We start from the raw sequence: 18,177 nt of genomic DNA on the forward strand, positions 1-18,177 counted from the left end.
TATCAATAGGTTTACAGTATATTGAGAATTGGCAGTATAATTTAAAACAACAGATATTCCCATTCAAGTCAACATTCTCTGATGTGTGGGCCTCCACCCATCTTTGTGGTACTATTTCAAAGTTGAAATGTAAATGTTATTGCAATTTTTTTTGTACATTTATCAGCCAAAACATGACACCCACATTCAAAATAGGGTCTAAGATACAACAAAAGTGAACATGAAAAAACTCTGAGTTTACGCGTTTTTTAGATAATTAATGTTAAAGGTTTAAAAAATATATATATATCATTTTTTTTACTCCCCCCCAATATAGTTTAACAACCCTGTTTGTAAGCTTTTTATATATGATATCAATCTAAACCTTTTGTTGATATTTTCCAGCGATGAAGACATGGTTGTCTCATGGTGTGGTGTGGTATGTAACATCAGTCAACTTTGAGCACATTTATCTCTTGAATATTTTGGAATTCCGGTCCAAAAAGTCACTTACCGAACACCTCTACAACAGTGCAAATGCTTTCCGTTTGAGTTATATTAGGTTTTATTTTCATCTTTTTTTGTTTCAAGTTGTTTAATCTTCTCTTCTCATAGTAATCTCATGCCACTAGATATATAAAATAAAAATAATAATTACAAGCCCTTTTTTTGCTTTCTACATTTTATATTGGTAATCATCACTAGTACGTCGACTGAGTGAACCAATCATTTGACCACTGCTGTCCACTTCCTATATTGTGCTGGAGCATGGTGATCAACTTCCTGTGATCTGGTGGACTGTGGTGGTTGACTTCCTGGAAGGTTTCGTTCAAATCAAAACGGGTGACGTCAAAAAGTGATAGAGTTCAAATCGATTTACCAGGCATTAAAATCCATATCAGACTATTTTCACGAGTTAAGATATAGATTGAAAGAAATACGTTGCAAAGTGAACACATATCCAAAAAGGTATAGGTCTACGTTGCAGGTATCATATTTGAGGTGCAACATACAAAAACAGAGAGTATGGCAATGAATGAAAGTAATGACAGTCAAAATGCGATGAAAAGTAAACCCTAAAGGTTGTAAAAATTTCATTTCAGCACCATGGACAGCGACATACACATGCCGCTGCTCAACGCTTCTCTCATCACTCTGTCTTAGTCGCTCTCTTCATACCGTATTTATATTTTGTAAACCCTTTCCAAATAGGCCTGCACTCGAACAGGGCAAACAAGGCTACTAACTCATTTTAAGCTTAAACATACAGCGTGTAGGCATATGTAAAAAAAACCCATCTAAATCAATCAATCACATCATAGACATTACAGCTCAAAGCACATACTCAAATCAAAATAATTCCATCCACAAAATAGATTAGCATAAAACATTTTCACTTCAATTTTGTCATCAATTATCATTATCATAAATATAATCAAACCTAAAGCATGAACAAGTTAATCAATATGGTGCTTTCAAGACAACTCGGAAACTCTGATCCTCTGAATAAAAATGTTGGTATGTTTTTTGCGTAGAGCTTCCTATTGGTTGATTCTGATACTTTCGAAGTGGGGAACTCGGAGCTCATCTTTCTACAATGAGTTTCCAAGTAGGAAATGTGCGAATTTTCCGAGTTCCAAGTTGTCTTGAAAAGGGCAAACTGGGGCATTGACTTAGGTTACTCCTGTGAGAATACTGAATTAATCCAGGGGAAAAAAGGTTATTGTACAAATCAAATCAAATATTATTGGTCACATACACATGGTTAGCAGATTAATGCGAGTGTAGCGGAATGCTTGTGCTTCTAGTTCCGACAGTGCAGCAATATCTAACAAGTAATCTAACAATTCCACAACAACTACCTGATACACACAAATATAAAGGGATGGAATAAGAACAAGAACATTTAAATAAACTCAGCAAAAAAAGAAACGTCCTCTAAATGTCAACTGCATTTCATTTCAGCAAACTTAATTAAAATGTGTAAATATTTGTATGAACATAACAAAATTCAACAATTGAGACATAAACTGAACACGTTTCACAGACATGTGACTAACAGAAATGGAATAATGTGTCTCTGAACAAAGGGGGGGTCAAAATCAAAAGTAACAGTCAGTATCTGGTGTGGCCACCAGCTGCATTAAGTACTGCAGTGCATCTCCTACTCATGAACTTCACCAGATTTGCCAGTTCTTGCTGTGAGATGTTACTCCACACTTCCACCAAGGCACATGCAAGTTCCCAGACATTTCTGTGGGGAATGGCCCTAGCCCTCACCCTCTGATCAAACAGGTCCCAGACATGCTCAATGGGATTGAGATCCGGGCTCTTCGCTGGCTATGGCAGAACACTGACATTCCTGTCTTGCAGGAAATTATGCGCAGAATTACGCACAGCATTTTCATGCTGGAGGGTCATGTCAGGATGAGCCTGCAGGAAGGGTACCACATGAGGGAGGAGGATGTCTTCCTTGTAACGCAGCATTGAGCATTGAGATTGCCTGCAATGACAGCAAGCTCAGTCCGATGATGCTGTGACACACCGCCTCAGACCATGACGGACCCTCCACCTCAAATCGATCCCGCTCCAGAGTACAGGCCTCGGTGTAACGCTCATTCCTTCGATGATAAACGCGAATCCGACCATCACTCCTGGTCAGACAAAACCGTGACTCGTCAGTGAAGAGCACTTTTTGCCAGTACTGTCTGGTCCAGCAACGGTGGGTTTGTGCCCATAGGCAACGTTATTGCAGACAGTCTGAGCACTGATGGAGGGATTGTGCGTTTCTGGTGTAACTCGGGCAGGTGTTGTTGCCATCCTGTACCTGTCCCGCAGGTGTAATGTTCGGATTTACTGATCCTGTGCAGGTGTTGTTACCTGTGGTCTGCCACTGCGAGGACTATCATCTGTCGCTTCTGTTTCCTTGTAGCGCTCACAGTACAGACATTGCAATTTATTTCCCTGGCCACATCTGCAGTCCTCATGCCTCCATGCAGCATTTTGAAACGTCTTCTTATTTCACCTTTATTTAACCAGGTAGGCTAGTTGAGAAAAAGTTCTCATTTGCAACTGCGACCTGGCCAAGATAAAGCAAAGCAGTTCGACACATACAACAACACAGAGTTACACATGGAATAAAGAAACATACAATCAATAATACAGTTGAAAAATCTATATACAGCATGTGCAAATGAGGTAGGATAAGAGAGGTAAGGCAATAAATAGGCCATGGTGTCGAAGTAATTACAATATAGCAATTAAACACTGGAATGGTAGAATGTGCATGCCTAAGGCACATTCACGCAGATGATTACGGACCCTGGGCATCTTTCTTTTAGTTTTCAGAGTCAGTAGACAGGCCTCTTTAGTGTCCTAAGTTTTCTGTGACCTTAACTGCCTACCGTCTGTAAGCTGTTAGTGTCTTAACGACCGTTCCACAGGTGCATGTTCATTAATTGTTTATGGTTCATTGAACAAGCATGGCAAACAGTGTTTAAACGCTTTACAATGACGATCTGTGAAGTTATTTGGATTTTGATGAATCACCTTTGAAAGACAGAGTCCTAAACTTGTTTTTCAACTACTCCACAAATTTGTTGTAAACAAACTATAGTTTTGGCAGGTCGGTTAGGACATCTACTTTGGGCATGACACGAGTAGTTTTTCCAACAATTGTTTACAGACAGATTATTTAACTTATTATTCACAGTATCACAATTCCAGTGGGTCAGAAGTTTACATACACTTAGTTGACTGTGCCTTTAAACAGCTTGGAAAATTCCCAAAAATGATGTCATGGCTTTAGAAGCTTCTAATTGACATCATTTGAGTCAATTGGAGGTGTACCTGTGGAAGTATTTCAAGGCCTACCTTCAAACTCAGTGCCTCTTTGCTTGACATCATGGGAAAATCAAAAGAAATCAGCCAAGACCTCAGAAAGAAAATTGTAGACCTCCACAAGTCTGGTTCATCCTGGGGAGCAATTTCCAAATGCCTGAAGGTACCACGTTCGTCTGTACAAACAATAGTACGCAAGTATAAACACCATGGGACCACGCATCCATCACACTACTCAGGAAGGAGACGCGTTCGGTCTCCTAGAGATGAACGTACTTTGGTGCGAAAAGTGCAAATCAATCCCAAAACAACAGCAAAGGACCTTGTGAATATGCTGGAGGAAACAGGTACAAACGTATCTATATCCACAGTAAAATGAGTCCTACATCGACATAACCTGAAAGGCCGCTTAGCGAGGAAGAAGCCCCTGCTCCAAAACCGCCATAAAAAAGCCAGACTACGGTTTGCAACTGCACATGGGGACAAAGATTGTGCTTTTGGGGGAATGTCCTCTGGTCTGATGAAACAAAAATAGAACTGTTTCGCCAGTCCTCCATAGTTATGTTTGGAGGAAAAAGGGGGAGGCTTGCAAGCCAAAGAACACCATTCCAACCGTGAAGTACGGGGGAGGCAGCATCATGTTGTGGGGGTGCTTTGCTGTAGGAGGGACTGGTGCACTTAACAAAATAGATGGCATATTGAGGAAGGAATATTATGAGGATATATTGAAGCAACAACTCAAGACATAAGTCAGGAAGTTAAAGCTTGGTCGCAAATGGGTCTTCCAAATGAACAATGACCCCAAGCATACCTCCAAAGTTGTGGCAAAATGGCTTAAGGACAACAAAGTCAAGGTATTGGAGTGGCCATCACAAAGCCCTGACCTCTATCCTATAGAAAATTTGTGGGCAGAACTGAAAAAGCGTGTGTGAGCAACTACAAACCTGACTCAGTTACACCAGCTCTGTCAAGAGGAATGGGCCAAAATTCACCCAACTTATTGTGGGAAGCTTGTGGAAGAATAACAATTTAAAGGTGTTACGGATGTGAAACGGCTAGGTAGTTAGCGGTGGTGCGCGCTAATAGCATTTCAATTGGTGACGTCACTTGCTTTGAGACCTTGAAGTCGTGGTTCCCCTTGCTCTGCAAGGGCCGTGGCTTTTGTGGAGTGATGGGTAACGATGCTTCGAGACTGACTGTTGATGTGTGCAGAGCGTCCCTGGTTCGCGCCTAAGTCGGGGCGAGGGGACGGACGTAAAGTCTATACAAAGGCAATGCTACCAACCCACTGGGAATGTGATGAAATAAATAAAATATGAAATAAATCATTCACTCCACTATTATTATGACATTTTACATTCTTAAAATAAAGTGGTGATCCTAACTGACCTAAGAAAGGAATTTTTTACTAGGATTAAATGTCCGGAATTGTGAAAAACTGAGTATAAATGTATTTGCCTAAGGTGTATGTAAACTTCCGAGGTCTTCTGCAACTGTATATATATATATATGTGTGTGTATATATATATATATATATATATATATATATATACACACACATACATATATACATATATATATATAGATACATACATACATATACACATACATATATACATATATATACATATATACTTACATATATATAGACACATATATACTTACACATATATATATATATATATATATATATATACACATATATACATATATACAGTGCCTTGCGAAAGTATTCGGCCCCCTTGAACTTTGCGACCTTTTGCCACATTTCAGGCTTCAAACATAAAGCTGTATTTTTTTGTGAAGAATCAACAACAAGTGGGACACAATCATGAAGTGGAACGACATTTATTGGATATTTCAAACTTTTTTAACAAATCAAAAACTGAAAAATTGGCCGTGCAAAATTATTCAGCCCCTTTATTTTCAGTGCAGCAAACTCTCTCCAGAAGTTCAGTGAGGATCTCTGAATGATCCAATGTTGACCTAAATGACTAATGATGATAAATACAATCCACCTGTGTGTAATCAAGTCTCCGTATAAATGCACCTGCACTGTGATAGTCTCAGAGGTCCGTTAAAAGCGCAGAGAGCATCATGAAGAACAAGGAACACACCAGGCAGGTCCGAGATACTGTTGTGAAGAAGTTTAAAGCCGGATTTGGATACAAAAATATTTCCCAAGCTTTAAACATCCCAAGGAGCACTGTGCAAGCGATAATAGAGTATCAGACCACTGCAAATCTACCAAGACCTGGCCGTCCCTCTAAACTTTCAGCTCATACAAGGAGAAGAGTGATCAGAGATGCAGCCAAGAGGCCCATGATCACTCTGGATGAACTGCAGAGATCTACAGCTGAGGTGGGAGACTCTGTCCATAGGACAACAATCACTCTTTATGGAAGAGTGGCAAGAAGAAAGCCATTTCTTAAAGATATCCATAAAAAGTGTTGTTTAAAGTTTGCCACAAGCCACCTGGGAGACACACCAAACATGTGGAAGAAGGTGCTCTGGTCAGATGAAACCAAAATTGAACTTTTTGGCAACAATGCAAAACGTTATGTTTGGCGTAAAAGCAACACAGCTGAACACACCATCCCCACTGTCAAACATGGTGGTGGCAGCATCATGGTTTGGGCCTGCTTTTCTTCAGCAGGGACAGTGAAGATGGTTAAAATTGATGGGAAGATGGATGGAGCCAAATACAGGACCATTCTGGAAGAAAACCTGATGGAGTCTGCAAAAGACCTGAGACTGGGACGGAGATTTGTCTTCCAACAAGACAATGATCCAAAACATAAAGCAAAATCTACAATGGAATGGTTCAAAAATAAACATATCCAGGTGTTAGAATGGCCAAGTCAAAGTCCAGACCTGAATCCAATCGAGAATCTGTGGAAAGAACTGAAAACTGCTGTTCACAAATGCTCTCCATCCAACCTCACTGAGCTCGAGCTGTTTTGCAAGGAGGAATGGGAAAAAAATTCAGTCTCTCGATGTGCAAAACTGATAGAGACATAACCCAAGCGACTTACAGCTGTAATCGCAGCAAAAGGTGGCGCTACAAAGTATTAACTTAAGGGGGCTGAATAATTTTGCACGCCCAATTTTTCAGTTTTTGATTTGTTAAAAAAGTTTGAAATATCCAATAAATGTCGTTCCACTTCATGATTGTGTCCCACTTGTTGTTGATTCTTCACAAAAAAATACAGTTTTATATCTTTATGTTTGAAGCCTGAAATGTGGCAAAAGGTCGCAAAGTTCAAGGGGGCCGAATACTTTCGCAAGGCACTGTATGTATATATGTCTGTGCATATGTATGTATGTATCTATATATATATGTTTATATATATCTATATATGTGTGTGTATGTATATATGTATATATATGCATATATGTATATGTATGTATGTGTGTGTATATATATATATATATATATATATATGCACACACATATATATATATATATATATATATATATATATATATATATATATATATATATATATATATATATATATATATATATATATACAGTTGCAGAAGACCTCGGAAGTTTACATACACCTTAGGCAAATACATTTATACTCAGTTTTTCACAATTCCTGACATTCATTAAAAATTCTACAATGTGATTTTCTGGATTTTTTTTCCTAATTTTGTCTGTCTTAGCTGAAGTGTACCTATTATTGAACATTACAGGCCTCTCTCATATTTTTAAGTAGGATAACTTGCACAATTGGTGGCTGACTAAATACTTTTTTGCCCCACGGTATATATACACATATATATATGTAATAAAATTAACCCGTCCTCTGGGGACCCCTCAGAATCGTTAAAAATTTCTGCCAAGTCAGTAGGAGTTTTTCTCGGAGTCTGTTCCGAGGGCAAGTTCGTCAGATCAATTCTGATGGGGAACGAGAGTTGAACTAAGCTCATGAGGCATTTATAAGATATATTCTTCAAGAATCAATTGGTACACATCATTAACGTAGCAGTCAAAAATGTATTTAGCAACTGCTGGTTGCTACTTTAATGTCTCAATAACTTTTTTGGTTCGCTTCGGTATCAATACGGGCCTTATGACCAGACAGTCTGCTCGCCATCAGACCGAGATCCTTGGCTATATTTCCAATAAAAGATAAGCGTTTCATCTCCTCCGGTAAGTTGTTGACATAGTTGACATCTACATAGACAGAGTGCAGCATGAGAAGGAAGAAAGCAATTTAGCACTTCAGGACTATCACGGAAAATCCTTTGTTTCCCATCCTGTGAATACGAACGGTGAAACACCATGAATATATATAAATCAATGTTAGTAAATAGTCTAGTATTACACAAAAGATTATGAAAATTTGCCACGTCATCAACAAAATATGTGCGATATCTCACCGTCTCCACTCCTTTCTGCAGTGAAATGGCACCAAATCTAGCGACACATTGAGTATATTACACATATTACACTTCAGATATTACACAAATGATCTGACATCGTCCTGAATGCTTTTCAAATAAAGACGTGCTAGGCTACATGCATTCTTGATCAACTATTCGATACGTTCATCTCTTTAGATCAATTAATAACCAAATAGAAAGACAGGTTACAACATAAAACCACCACAAATAAACCATTGCATGTTGCTGTTGGTCTTTAGGTTAGCAGCCTGCATAAAAAGAGTGACGTAAGCAAAGTGATAACTTTCAATCAATAATGACTAGTTAGTCTTACCGCTTTTTGAATACATGATTTCAGCACCTCGGACAGCCACACTCAGTTCAGAGTTGGTCCTTGCTATGTGGAAGCATTGGGACGTAACTACCACATTGAAGTTCACGTTTAAAATGATTACGGTAAGGGTTAAGGGTAGGGACGCCCCAAGGATCTCGGATAGCACTACTCGTTCAGAGTTGCTGCTGTCTTTACTGCTGAGTTATAACTGATTTTCTCATCACTCATCACTGTTTGCTAAATGATTATATACAAACAGTTCTACATGTAAACTGTACCACAGTAGGCTACCTAACTACCAACCAGCGTACATGCTGCACAAGTGTCCAGCCAATCTATCAATCACAATAAATCGGTCACAACACAAACATTTCAAAATCAATACGATGTTTCCCTTTGAAATGAAATACATTAAATAGTTGCATTTCATCTCTCTTTGTAAAGAAATTGCTGTGAAATAATATTCTGAAAACATCAAAGCAAATCTCCTCATGTTCTATTTGCAGGAAATGCCTACCTCGGCTGATCCCTCAGAATCGTCATGTTCTTCAAAAAAGTCTGTTGGAGTTTTTCTCAGAGTCTGATCCGCGGGCAGCGTGTGGTCATTGTAGGATCTGACGAACTTGAAGTCACTAGTGCGTGACCCGGTCGTCAGGTAGGCGTCATAATTGTAAGTGCTGCGGAGAGTTCCAACTCCATCCACATCTGCGTAGTTTGGAGGGAGATAAGCACTAGGAATAGCGACCGCTCCGTCAAACAACAGTCTAGGCTTTTTATGGTGGCAAAATCTCACCGCCAGGATGACAATAATGAAGGTGAGTAAAAAGGTGGAGACGGACACCAACGCGATGATCAGATAAGAGGTGAGTTTGGAATTGCTATCATCATAAGATATATCTTTCAATTCTGGCACTTCAGCCAAGTTATCAGAAATCACCAAATACATTGCACAGGTCGCAGAGAGAGAGGGCTGTCCGTTATCTTTCACTGCCACAATAAGGTTCTGTTTCATGTTGTCAGATTCAGAAATGTCCCGCTGTGTCCTGATTTCTCCGCTGTGGAGACCAATAGTGAAAAGTCCCGGATCGGTGGATTTGACTATATGATAGGACAGCCAGGCGTTCTGGCCGGAGTCCGCGTCCACCGCTATCACCTTGGAAACAAGAGAGCCCCCGTGTGCAGCTTTGGGGACCAGCTCGGTCATGAAGGAGTTCCCCTCCGGAGCGGGATATAGTATCTGAGGAGAGTTGTCATTCACATCTGTTATGAACACACTGACGGTGACGTTGCTGCTGAGCGGAGGAGAACCGTTGTCTCTGGCCATCACGTGGACTTTAAAGCTCCTGAACTGTTCATAATCAAACGACCTCACAGCGTGGATCACCCCAGTGTCTCCGTTAACGGATAAGAACGAGGACATCGGGACACCGTTCGCCTCACCAGGTAAGATAGAGTAAATCACTGTGCCATTCTGTCCCCAGTCTGGGTCTCGAGCAGTAACAGAACACACAGAGGAGCCTGGTTTGTTATTTTCAGTCACGTGGGCGCTATAGGACTGTTCCTCAAACACAGGTGGGTTGTCGTTGACGTCAGCTACAGATAACTGAACGGTTTTAGAGGAGGACAGAGGTGGAGAGCCCTCGTCGGTGGCAATGATTGTTATGTTGTAATCAGACACTAGTTCACGGTCCAGTTCGCCCGTGGTCACCAGAGAATAGTAGTTTTTGATGGATGGCACCAGATTAAAAGGAACGTGTTGCTGAATGGAGCAGCGGACCTGTCGGTTATTCTCAGAGTCTTTATCCTGCACGTTAATGATGCCCACCTCTGTGCCAGGTGACGCGTTCTCGGGTATGGGGTTACTCAGAGATTTCAGATATATTACAGGGGCGTTGTCATTTATATCTGTAATGTCTATTATCACTTTAGTGTCTGAAGAAAGGCCATAGCCATCTTTTCCTTCTACAAACATTTCATATTTTGATTCCTCTTCATAGTCTAACTCCCCTATTACTGTAATGTCCCCCGTTTTCTGGTCCAATGTAAACATTTTCCTTGCCTTATCAGACATTCGACTGAATTCATACATTACTTCGCCGTTCACTCCTTCATCTGCATCAGTACTGCTCACAGTAACAACTAGTGTCCCTAAAGGAGATGTTTCGGGCAGACTGGCTTTATAGACGGCCTGGCTAAACACTGGGGCGTTATCGTTAGCATCCAGTACAGTGACGTGTATGACTACAGTACCTGATCTCTGCGGAGTGCCCCCGTCCACAGCTGTGATCAATAATTGTAATTCCTGCTGCTTCTCGCGGTCTAATTCTTTGTCAAGCACTAACTCACCGTATTTGCTACCTGCAGAAGTGGTTTGAACACTCAACACAAAATGATTATTCCTTTGTAGCGCGTAACTTTGAACTGCATTCTGTCCTATGTCTGCGTCATGAGCAGCGTTCACACGATAGCGAGCTCCTTTGTCAGCTGATTCTCTGATTTCCAATTTAATTGTATCCTTTGGAAATATGGGTGAATTGTCATTGATATCTTGTATTTGAAGTGATATGCGATGCAACTCAAGAGGATTCTCTAGGACTAACTCAAAGCTCAGAAGGCATGACACCTTTTCTCCGCAAAGCTCCTCTCTGTCAATTATTTCGGAAACAATCAAATCACCACTAGTCAGATTAATGTCACAATAACGTTTGCGGTTCCCTTCGGTATCAATTCGGGCCTTACGAGCGGAGAGTCTGCTCGCCTCCAACCCCAGATCCTTGGCTATATTTCCAATAACAGATCCGCTTTTCATCTCCTCGGGAAAATAATAGCTCACGTCTCCATAGGCGGAGTGCAGTGGAAGAAGAAAGAAAGAAACGCTGCAAACCAGGACTGCGTCCGAAAATCCTTTGTGCCCCATTGTGGGATTAAAACGTCAAAATCACTTTACAGCCAAGATAATATACAATGCAAACAAATAGTATTTCATCAAAAAAAATACAGTTTCCTCGAAATTACATTCACAAAATGTGCACGCAATCTGACCGTCTCCAACCTTTTCCGCAGCTAAATGGCACCCGAGCCTTGTCCCAACACAAGTGGGTGGAGAACTGGATCTATAAAAACATAGCTGGTGAACAGCGACACAGTGAGTACCCTTCAGATATTACACATATTATCTCACATTCGTTTATATCTCGCCAAACTATTTCAATATGCCTATGAATAGCCCAGGCTGAAATGGTTGATAAGCTATTGGAAATATCAAAAGTAAAGAACAGCATACGACAGTATATAAAACCCCAAACACATAAATGATTGCCAAGAACCCGCATTCTATTGATATGAGTTAAGATCAGGTTGAATGAATATACTACAAAAGAGAAGTATGCTACAAAGCAAATATCAGATTTAGGCGATGTAATTTATAATGCGTTTCCTTCAGCCATTACAAAAGCATCAGTGCATTCACACACAAAAAAAAACAGAGTATGGCAAGAAATGAAAGTTGTGACACTAAACAATAAGTAGATCTCATTGGGGTAAAAGCGGATTGTATGCATTTCCAGCACCATGGAGAGTGACATTGCGAGGCCGCTGCACGCAAGACACTCACACCGCTACTCCCATCACTCTGTCTAAATAGCTCTCAATGTAAAGTATTTATCTTCTTCCTAAAACGAGCTACATAGCATTTCACTCGTGTGGAGCCATACTCCTATATCAACCCTTTTCCTGTGACCTCAAAAATATGCAGTGTGTGTGTGAAAAATGAAATCACAAACAGGAGGCTACATATCCCACATGATAAACCAAACCACATAATATTAGCATCCCTGGATTTCTCACTACAACATTAAGGGGATTGAAATGCGTTACAAACTACATCACTCGTGGAGAACTAACAAGTTGCCTACATAGACAAGCTAAATTACGCATTCCGTGGGCCCGTGGGGAGAATGATTTTCTTCAGTGGAAAAAATGTAGAAACCATCTTAGCTGTGATTTAATTGAAAAAAAAAATAGCCGTATTCCATAACATTATAAACCAAGTGTAGATTATTTCTATTAACAGTAAGGCCTCCCTTTAGAGACCCATCAGTCATCAATATCTTCAGCAAAGTCTGTTGGGAGGACAGAGGCAGAGAGTCCTCGTCGGTGGCAGTGATTGGAAATGTTGTAATCAGACACTAGTTCACGGTCCAGTTCGCCCGTGGTCACCAGAGAATAGTAGTTTTTGATGGATGGCACCAGATTAAAAGGAACGTTGTGCCGAATGGAGCAGTGGACCTGTCGGTTATTCTCAGAGTCTCTATCCTGCACGTTAATGATGCCCACCTCTGTACCAAGTGAAGCGTTCTCAGGAATGGGGTTATTCAGAGATTTTAGATATTTTACAGGGGCGTTGTCATTTATGTCGGTTATTTCTATAATTAATACAGAACATGAAGTTAACCCAGGCCCATCCATGGCTCTAATTTGAATGTCATATGACGACCCCTCTTCATAATCAACTGACCCAACAACCCTTATTTCCTCTTTCTTAGGATCAAACGAGAGTAGTTCAACATTCTCCTCTGAAACTTGGTCAAAGTCGTAAGTCTCTCCACCATTTCCTCCCTCATCTACATATGTAGCACTCACTGTAACTACGGTATCTAAAGGAGGGTTTTCAGGCAGACGTGCTTCATAGACGGCCTGGATAAACCTTGGGGCATTATCGTTAGCATCCAGTACAGTGACGTGTAGAACAACAGTACCTTATCTTTGCAGAATGCCACCATCTACAGCTGCCAATAATAATTGTTTCTCCTGCTGCTGTTCAAGGTCTAACACTTTGTCTAAGATTAACTCACAGTATTTGCGTCCACCACTTGTCGCATTAATGCTCAAAACAAAATGGCCTTTTGCTTGCATTGTATAGCTCTGGACCCCATTCTATTCGATATCTGCATCGTGGGCCTCATCTAATGAAAAATGCGCAACTATAATCGCAGATTCGGCTATAAATTGTAATTATGTCGTTTTTCAATTGTGGGCAATTATCATTAATATCTTCAACATCCTGTTTTAAAAACGAGCGAACCCTGTTTGCCACAAAGTCCATCTCTGTCAAGCCTGTCGGCAACAATCAATTCCACGGTACTCAGATTAAAGCGGAAATAAGAAGTATAAACAATAACGTAGCGTACGCCCGTCCCTGGCTCGGTAAAAAGCTGAGGGATGGAGCTGGGGAAATCTAACCACTCTCAATTCCAGACAGAGCTATGGATGCAAGGACTAATCATCCAAGGTACAACATTATAATTTTAACCATGTTTTGAGGCTGTATAGCGCTTGTTTACATGTTCTTTGTTTACAAACAATAGAGTAAACAAATGTCTTATATTTGGGGTTCTGACTGGGGAACGATAGTTGAAATAAGATCATGACGCATTTTTAAGATATATTCTTCAAGAATCGATGGGTACACATCATTAACGTAGTATTTAGCAACTGCTGGTTGCTACTTTAATGTCACAAGAACGTTTTTGGTTCGCTTCGGTCTCAACACGACCAGACAGTCTGCTCGCCAGATCAGCGTTTCATCTCCTCCAGGTAAGAATAGCTCACACTTCCATAAGCAGAGTGCAGCATGAAAAGAAAGACCGCAACGTAGCATTTCAGGACTGCAAAAACTGAAAAAATAGTGACGTAAACAAAGTGATAACTTTCAATCAATAATGACTAGCTGGTCTTACCGCTATTGAATACACGATTTCAGCACTTCGGACAGCCACACTTAGTTCAGAGTTGGTCCTTGCTATGTAGATTCATTGGGACGTCACTACCACATTGAAGTTCACGTTTAAAGTGTTTACGGTAAGGGTTGGGGTTAGGGTTAGATAAGTGTTATAGTTATGGTTTGGGTTTGGGTTAGATAAGGGTTAGGGTTAGATAAGGGTAATGGTTAGGGACGCCCCAAGGATCTCGGATAGCACTACTCGTTCAGAGTTGCTGCTGTTTTTAACTGATGAGTTATAGCTGATTATCTCATCACTCATCACTGTTTGCTAAATTATTATATACAAATAGTTCTACATGTAAACTGTACCACAAAAGGCTACCTAACTACCAACCAGCGTACATGCTGCACAAGTGTCCAGCCAATCTATCAATCACAATAAATCGGTCACAACACAAACATTTCAAAATCAATACGATGTTTCCCTTTGAAATGAAAGACATTAAATAGTTGCATTTCATCTCTCTTTGTAAAGAACTTGCTGTGAAATAATATTCTGAAAACATCAAAGCAAATCTCCTCATGTTCTATTTGCAGGAAATGCCTACCTCGGCTGATCCCTCAGAATCGTCATGTTCTTCAAAAAAGTCTGTTGGAGTTTTTCTCAGAGTCTGATCCGCGGGCAGCGTGTGGTCATTGTAGGATCTGACGAACTTGAAGTCACTAGTGCGTGACCCGGTCGTCAGGTAGGCGTCATAATTGTAAGTGCTGCGGAGAGTTCCAACTCCATCCACATCTGCGTAGTTTGGAGGGAGATAAGCACTAGGAATAGCGACCGCTCCGTCAAACAACAGTCTAGGCTTTTTATGGTGGCAAAATCTCACCGCCAGGATGACAATAATGAAGGTGAGTAAAAAGGTGGAGACGGACACCAACGCGATGATCAGATAAGAGGTGAGTTTGGAATTGCTATCATCATAAGATATATCTTTCAATTCTGGCACTTCAGCCAAGTTATCAGAAATCACCAAATACATTGCACAGGTCGCAGAGAGAGAGGGCTGTCCGTTATCTTTCACTGCCACAATAAGGTTCTGTTTCATGTTGTCAGATTCAGAAATGTCCCGCTGTGTCCTGATTTCTCCGCTGTGGAGACCAATAGTGAAAAGTCCCGGATCGGTGGATTTGACTATATGATAGGACAGCCAGGCGTTCTGGCCGGAGTCCGCGTCCACCGCTATCACCTTGGAAACAAGAGAGCCCCCGTGTGCAGCTTTGGGGACCAGCTCGGTCATGAAGGAGTTCCCCTCCGGAGCGGGATATAGTATCTGAGGAGAGTTGTCATTCACATCTGTTATGAACACACTGACGGTGACGTTGCTGCTGAGCGGAGGAGAACCGTTGTCTCTGGCCATCACGTGGACTTTAAAGCTCCTGAACTGTTCATAATCAAACGACCTCACAGCGTGGATCACCCCCGTGTCTCCGTTAACGGATAAGAACGAGGACACATGGACACCGTTCGCCTCACCAGGTAAGAGAGAGTAAATCACTGTGCCATTCTGTCTCCAGTCTGGGTCTCGAGCAGTAACGGAACACAATGATGAGTCTGGTTTGTTATTTTCGGTCACGTGGGCGCTATAGGACTGTTCCTCAAACACAGGTGGGTTGTCGTTCACGTCAGCTACATATAACTGAACGGGTTTAGAGGAGGACAGAGGTGGAGAGCCCTCGTCGGTGGCAATGATTGTTATGTTGTAATCAGACACTAGTTCACGATCCAGTTCGCCCGTGGTCACCAGAGAATAGTAGTTTTTGATGGATGGCACCAGATTAAAAGGAACGTTTTGCTGAATGGAGCAGCGGACCTGTCGGTTATTCTCAGAGTCTCTATCCTGCACGTTAATGATGCCCACCTCTGTGCCAGGTGACGCGTTCTCGGGTATGGGGTTACTCAGAGATTTCAGATATATTACAGGGGCGTTGTCATTTACATCCGTGATATATATAATCACTTTAGTGTCAGATGAAAGACCGTAACCATCTTTCCCTTCAATAATGATTTCATGTTTAGTTTCTTCTTCGTAATCTATTTCTCCTATTAGTCTAATTTCTCCAGTTGTCTGATCTAATGCAAATATTTTTCTGGCTATGTCAGATATGCGACTGAATTCATACGTCACTTCCCCATTCACTCCCTCGTCTGCATCTGTAGCACTTACTGTAACCACTACAGTATCTAAAGGAGAGTTTTCAGGCAGACTGGCTTTATAGACGGCCTGGCTAAACACTGGGGCATTATCGTTAGCATCCAGTACAGTGACGTGTATGACTACAGTACCTGATCTCTGCGGAGTGCCGCCATCTATTGCTGTTAGCAATAATTTTAACTCCCGCTGCTCCTCGCGGTCTAATTCTTTATCTAGTACCAACTCACCGTATTTACTGCCGACCGTATTGGTTTGAACATTCAGCAGAAAATGGTCATTCCTTTGTAACATGTAGTTTTGCACTGCGTTTTGTCCTATATCTGCGTCGTGGGCAGCATTCACACGAAAGCGAGCGCCTTTGACAGCCAACTCACTAATTTCGAGCTTGATAGACTCCTTTGGGAAGATAGGCGTGTTATCGTTAACATCCTGAATTTGCAATGTGACTCGGTGCAACTCAAGTGGATCTTCAAGCACAAATTCGAATTTTAGAGCACATGAAACCTTCTCTCCACAAAGCCCCTCTCTGTCATTCCTCTCGGCAACAATAAATTCCCCGGTACTCAGATTTATGTCACAATAACGTTTACGGTTCCCTTCTGGGTCTATACGAGCCTTACGGGCGGACAGTCTGCGAACATCGATGCCGAGATCCTTGGCTATATTCCCAATCACAGATCCGCGTTCCATCTCCTCCGGAAAAGAATAGCTCACGTCTCCATACACGGAATGCAGAGTAAGAAGAAAGAGAGCAACGCAGTAGACCAGGCCTGTCACCAATATTCCTTTGTGCCCCATCCTGGCATTAAAAAGGTTGAAATACCATCAAGTCTAAATATTACAATGTAAAGAAATCGTATTCCACAAAATATTCAGTATGATCTAAACAATATCCACAAAATGTGCCAGAAGTCTGACCGTCTCCAATCTTTTCCGCAGCTAAATGGGATCCGAGTCTTGTAACACCACCAGTGGCTGGAGAACTGGCTCTACCCAAACGCAGCTGGTGAACAGCGACACAGCGAGTACTCGTTAGATATTACACATATTAACATTCTCCTAAATCTATATTTCACGAAATGTAGATTCTACATGTCACCAAACATAGATCTAGAATAATGTTTGTTAATGTGTAGTGTGTAAACAGTAGACCTACTCACTCTGTCGTTGTTCACCAGCTGTGTTTGGATAAATAGCCTTCTGAATGATTGATTACTGTAACTATTCCGGGGGAAATCACCGGAAGCTTATGGAAATAACCAAAAGAAAACACAGGAAACGGAAATAAAAACACCTACAGCATGAATTAGGGCAATAGAAGCATCAGCATACTATTTTCATGAGTTAAGATTAGCTAGAAGAAATACGTTACAGAGGGGGAGGCATCTGCGTTTAGGTAGGCTATAGCTGTACGTTGCAACCATTAGATGTTTAACGCTGGTATTTTGGTGAACACTCATCAATGCAATGTATAAAAAAACGGAGAGTATGGCAATGAATTAAAGCAATTACAGTGGTAGAGAAAAAAGTATACCCTGCTAGCTACAAATGGGATTTCAGCACCATGGATAGTGGCACAGCAATGCTGCTGCCCTTCAGACCCCATCACGCCACCTCCCTCGTCACTGTCTTAATAGCTCTGTACATAAAGTATTTGTTTTTTGTAACCCCTTCCCAAAATGGCCTCCACTCCAACA

General features: G+C 41.2%; 2 protein-coding genes across 5 annotated transcripts in view; both read right to left on the bottom strand.

Moving 5' to 3' along the window:
- Positions 1-18,177, bottom strand: part of LOC110488686 (protocadherin gamma-C5) — a 192,106-nt gene that overhangs the window by 170,812 nt on the left and 3,117 nt on the right. For 2 of the 4 annotated variants that reach the window (XM_090198257.1, XM_036942798.2), the window contains exon 1: positions 9,066-11,643. The exons of the other annotated variants lie outside the window; for them this stretch is intronic. In XM_090198257.1, the coding sequence (XP_090054383.1) occupies positions 9,066-11,465 (2,400 nt within the window). In that variant the 5' untranslated portion in view covers positions 11,466-11,643. Of the gene's footprint in view, positions 1-9,065; positions 11,644-18,177 lie in introns of those variants that run through there. 4 annotated transcript variants of the gene reach the window in all.
- On the bottom strand, positions 14,475-18,138 carry LOC110488690 (protocadherin gamma-A12-like). The gene has a single exon (XM_021561004.3). The coding sequence runs from the start codon at positions 17,276-17,278 to the stop codon at positions 14,858-14,860; it is 2,421 nt and encodes an 806-aa protein (XP_021416679.3). The 5' UTR covers positions 17,279-18,138; the 3' UTR covers positions 14,475-14,857.

Source organism: Oncorhynchus mykiss, chromosome 14, assembly GCF_057628025.1.
Source record: "Oncorhynchus mykiss isolate SJ-2025 chromosome 14, ASM5762802v1, whole genome shotgun sequence".
Taxonomy (NCBI): Eukaryota; Metazoa; Chordata; class Actinopteri; order Salmoniformes; family Salmonidae; genus Oncorhynchus; species Oncorhynchus mykiss.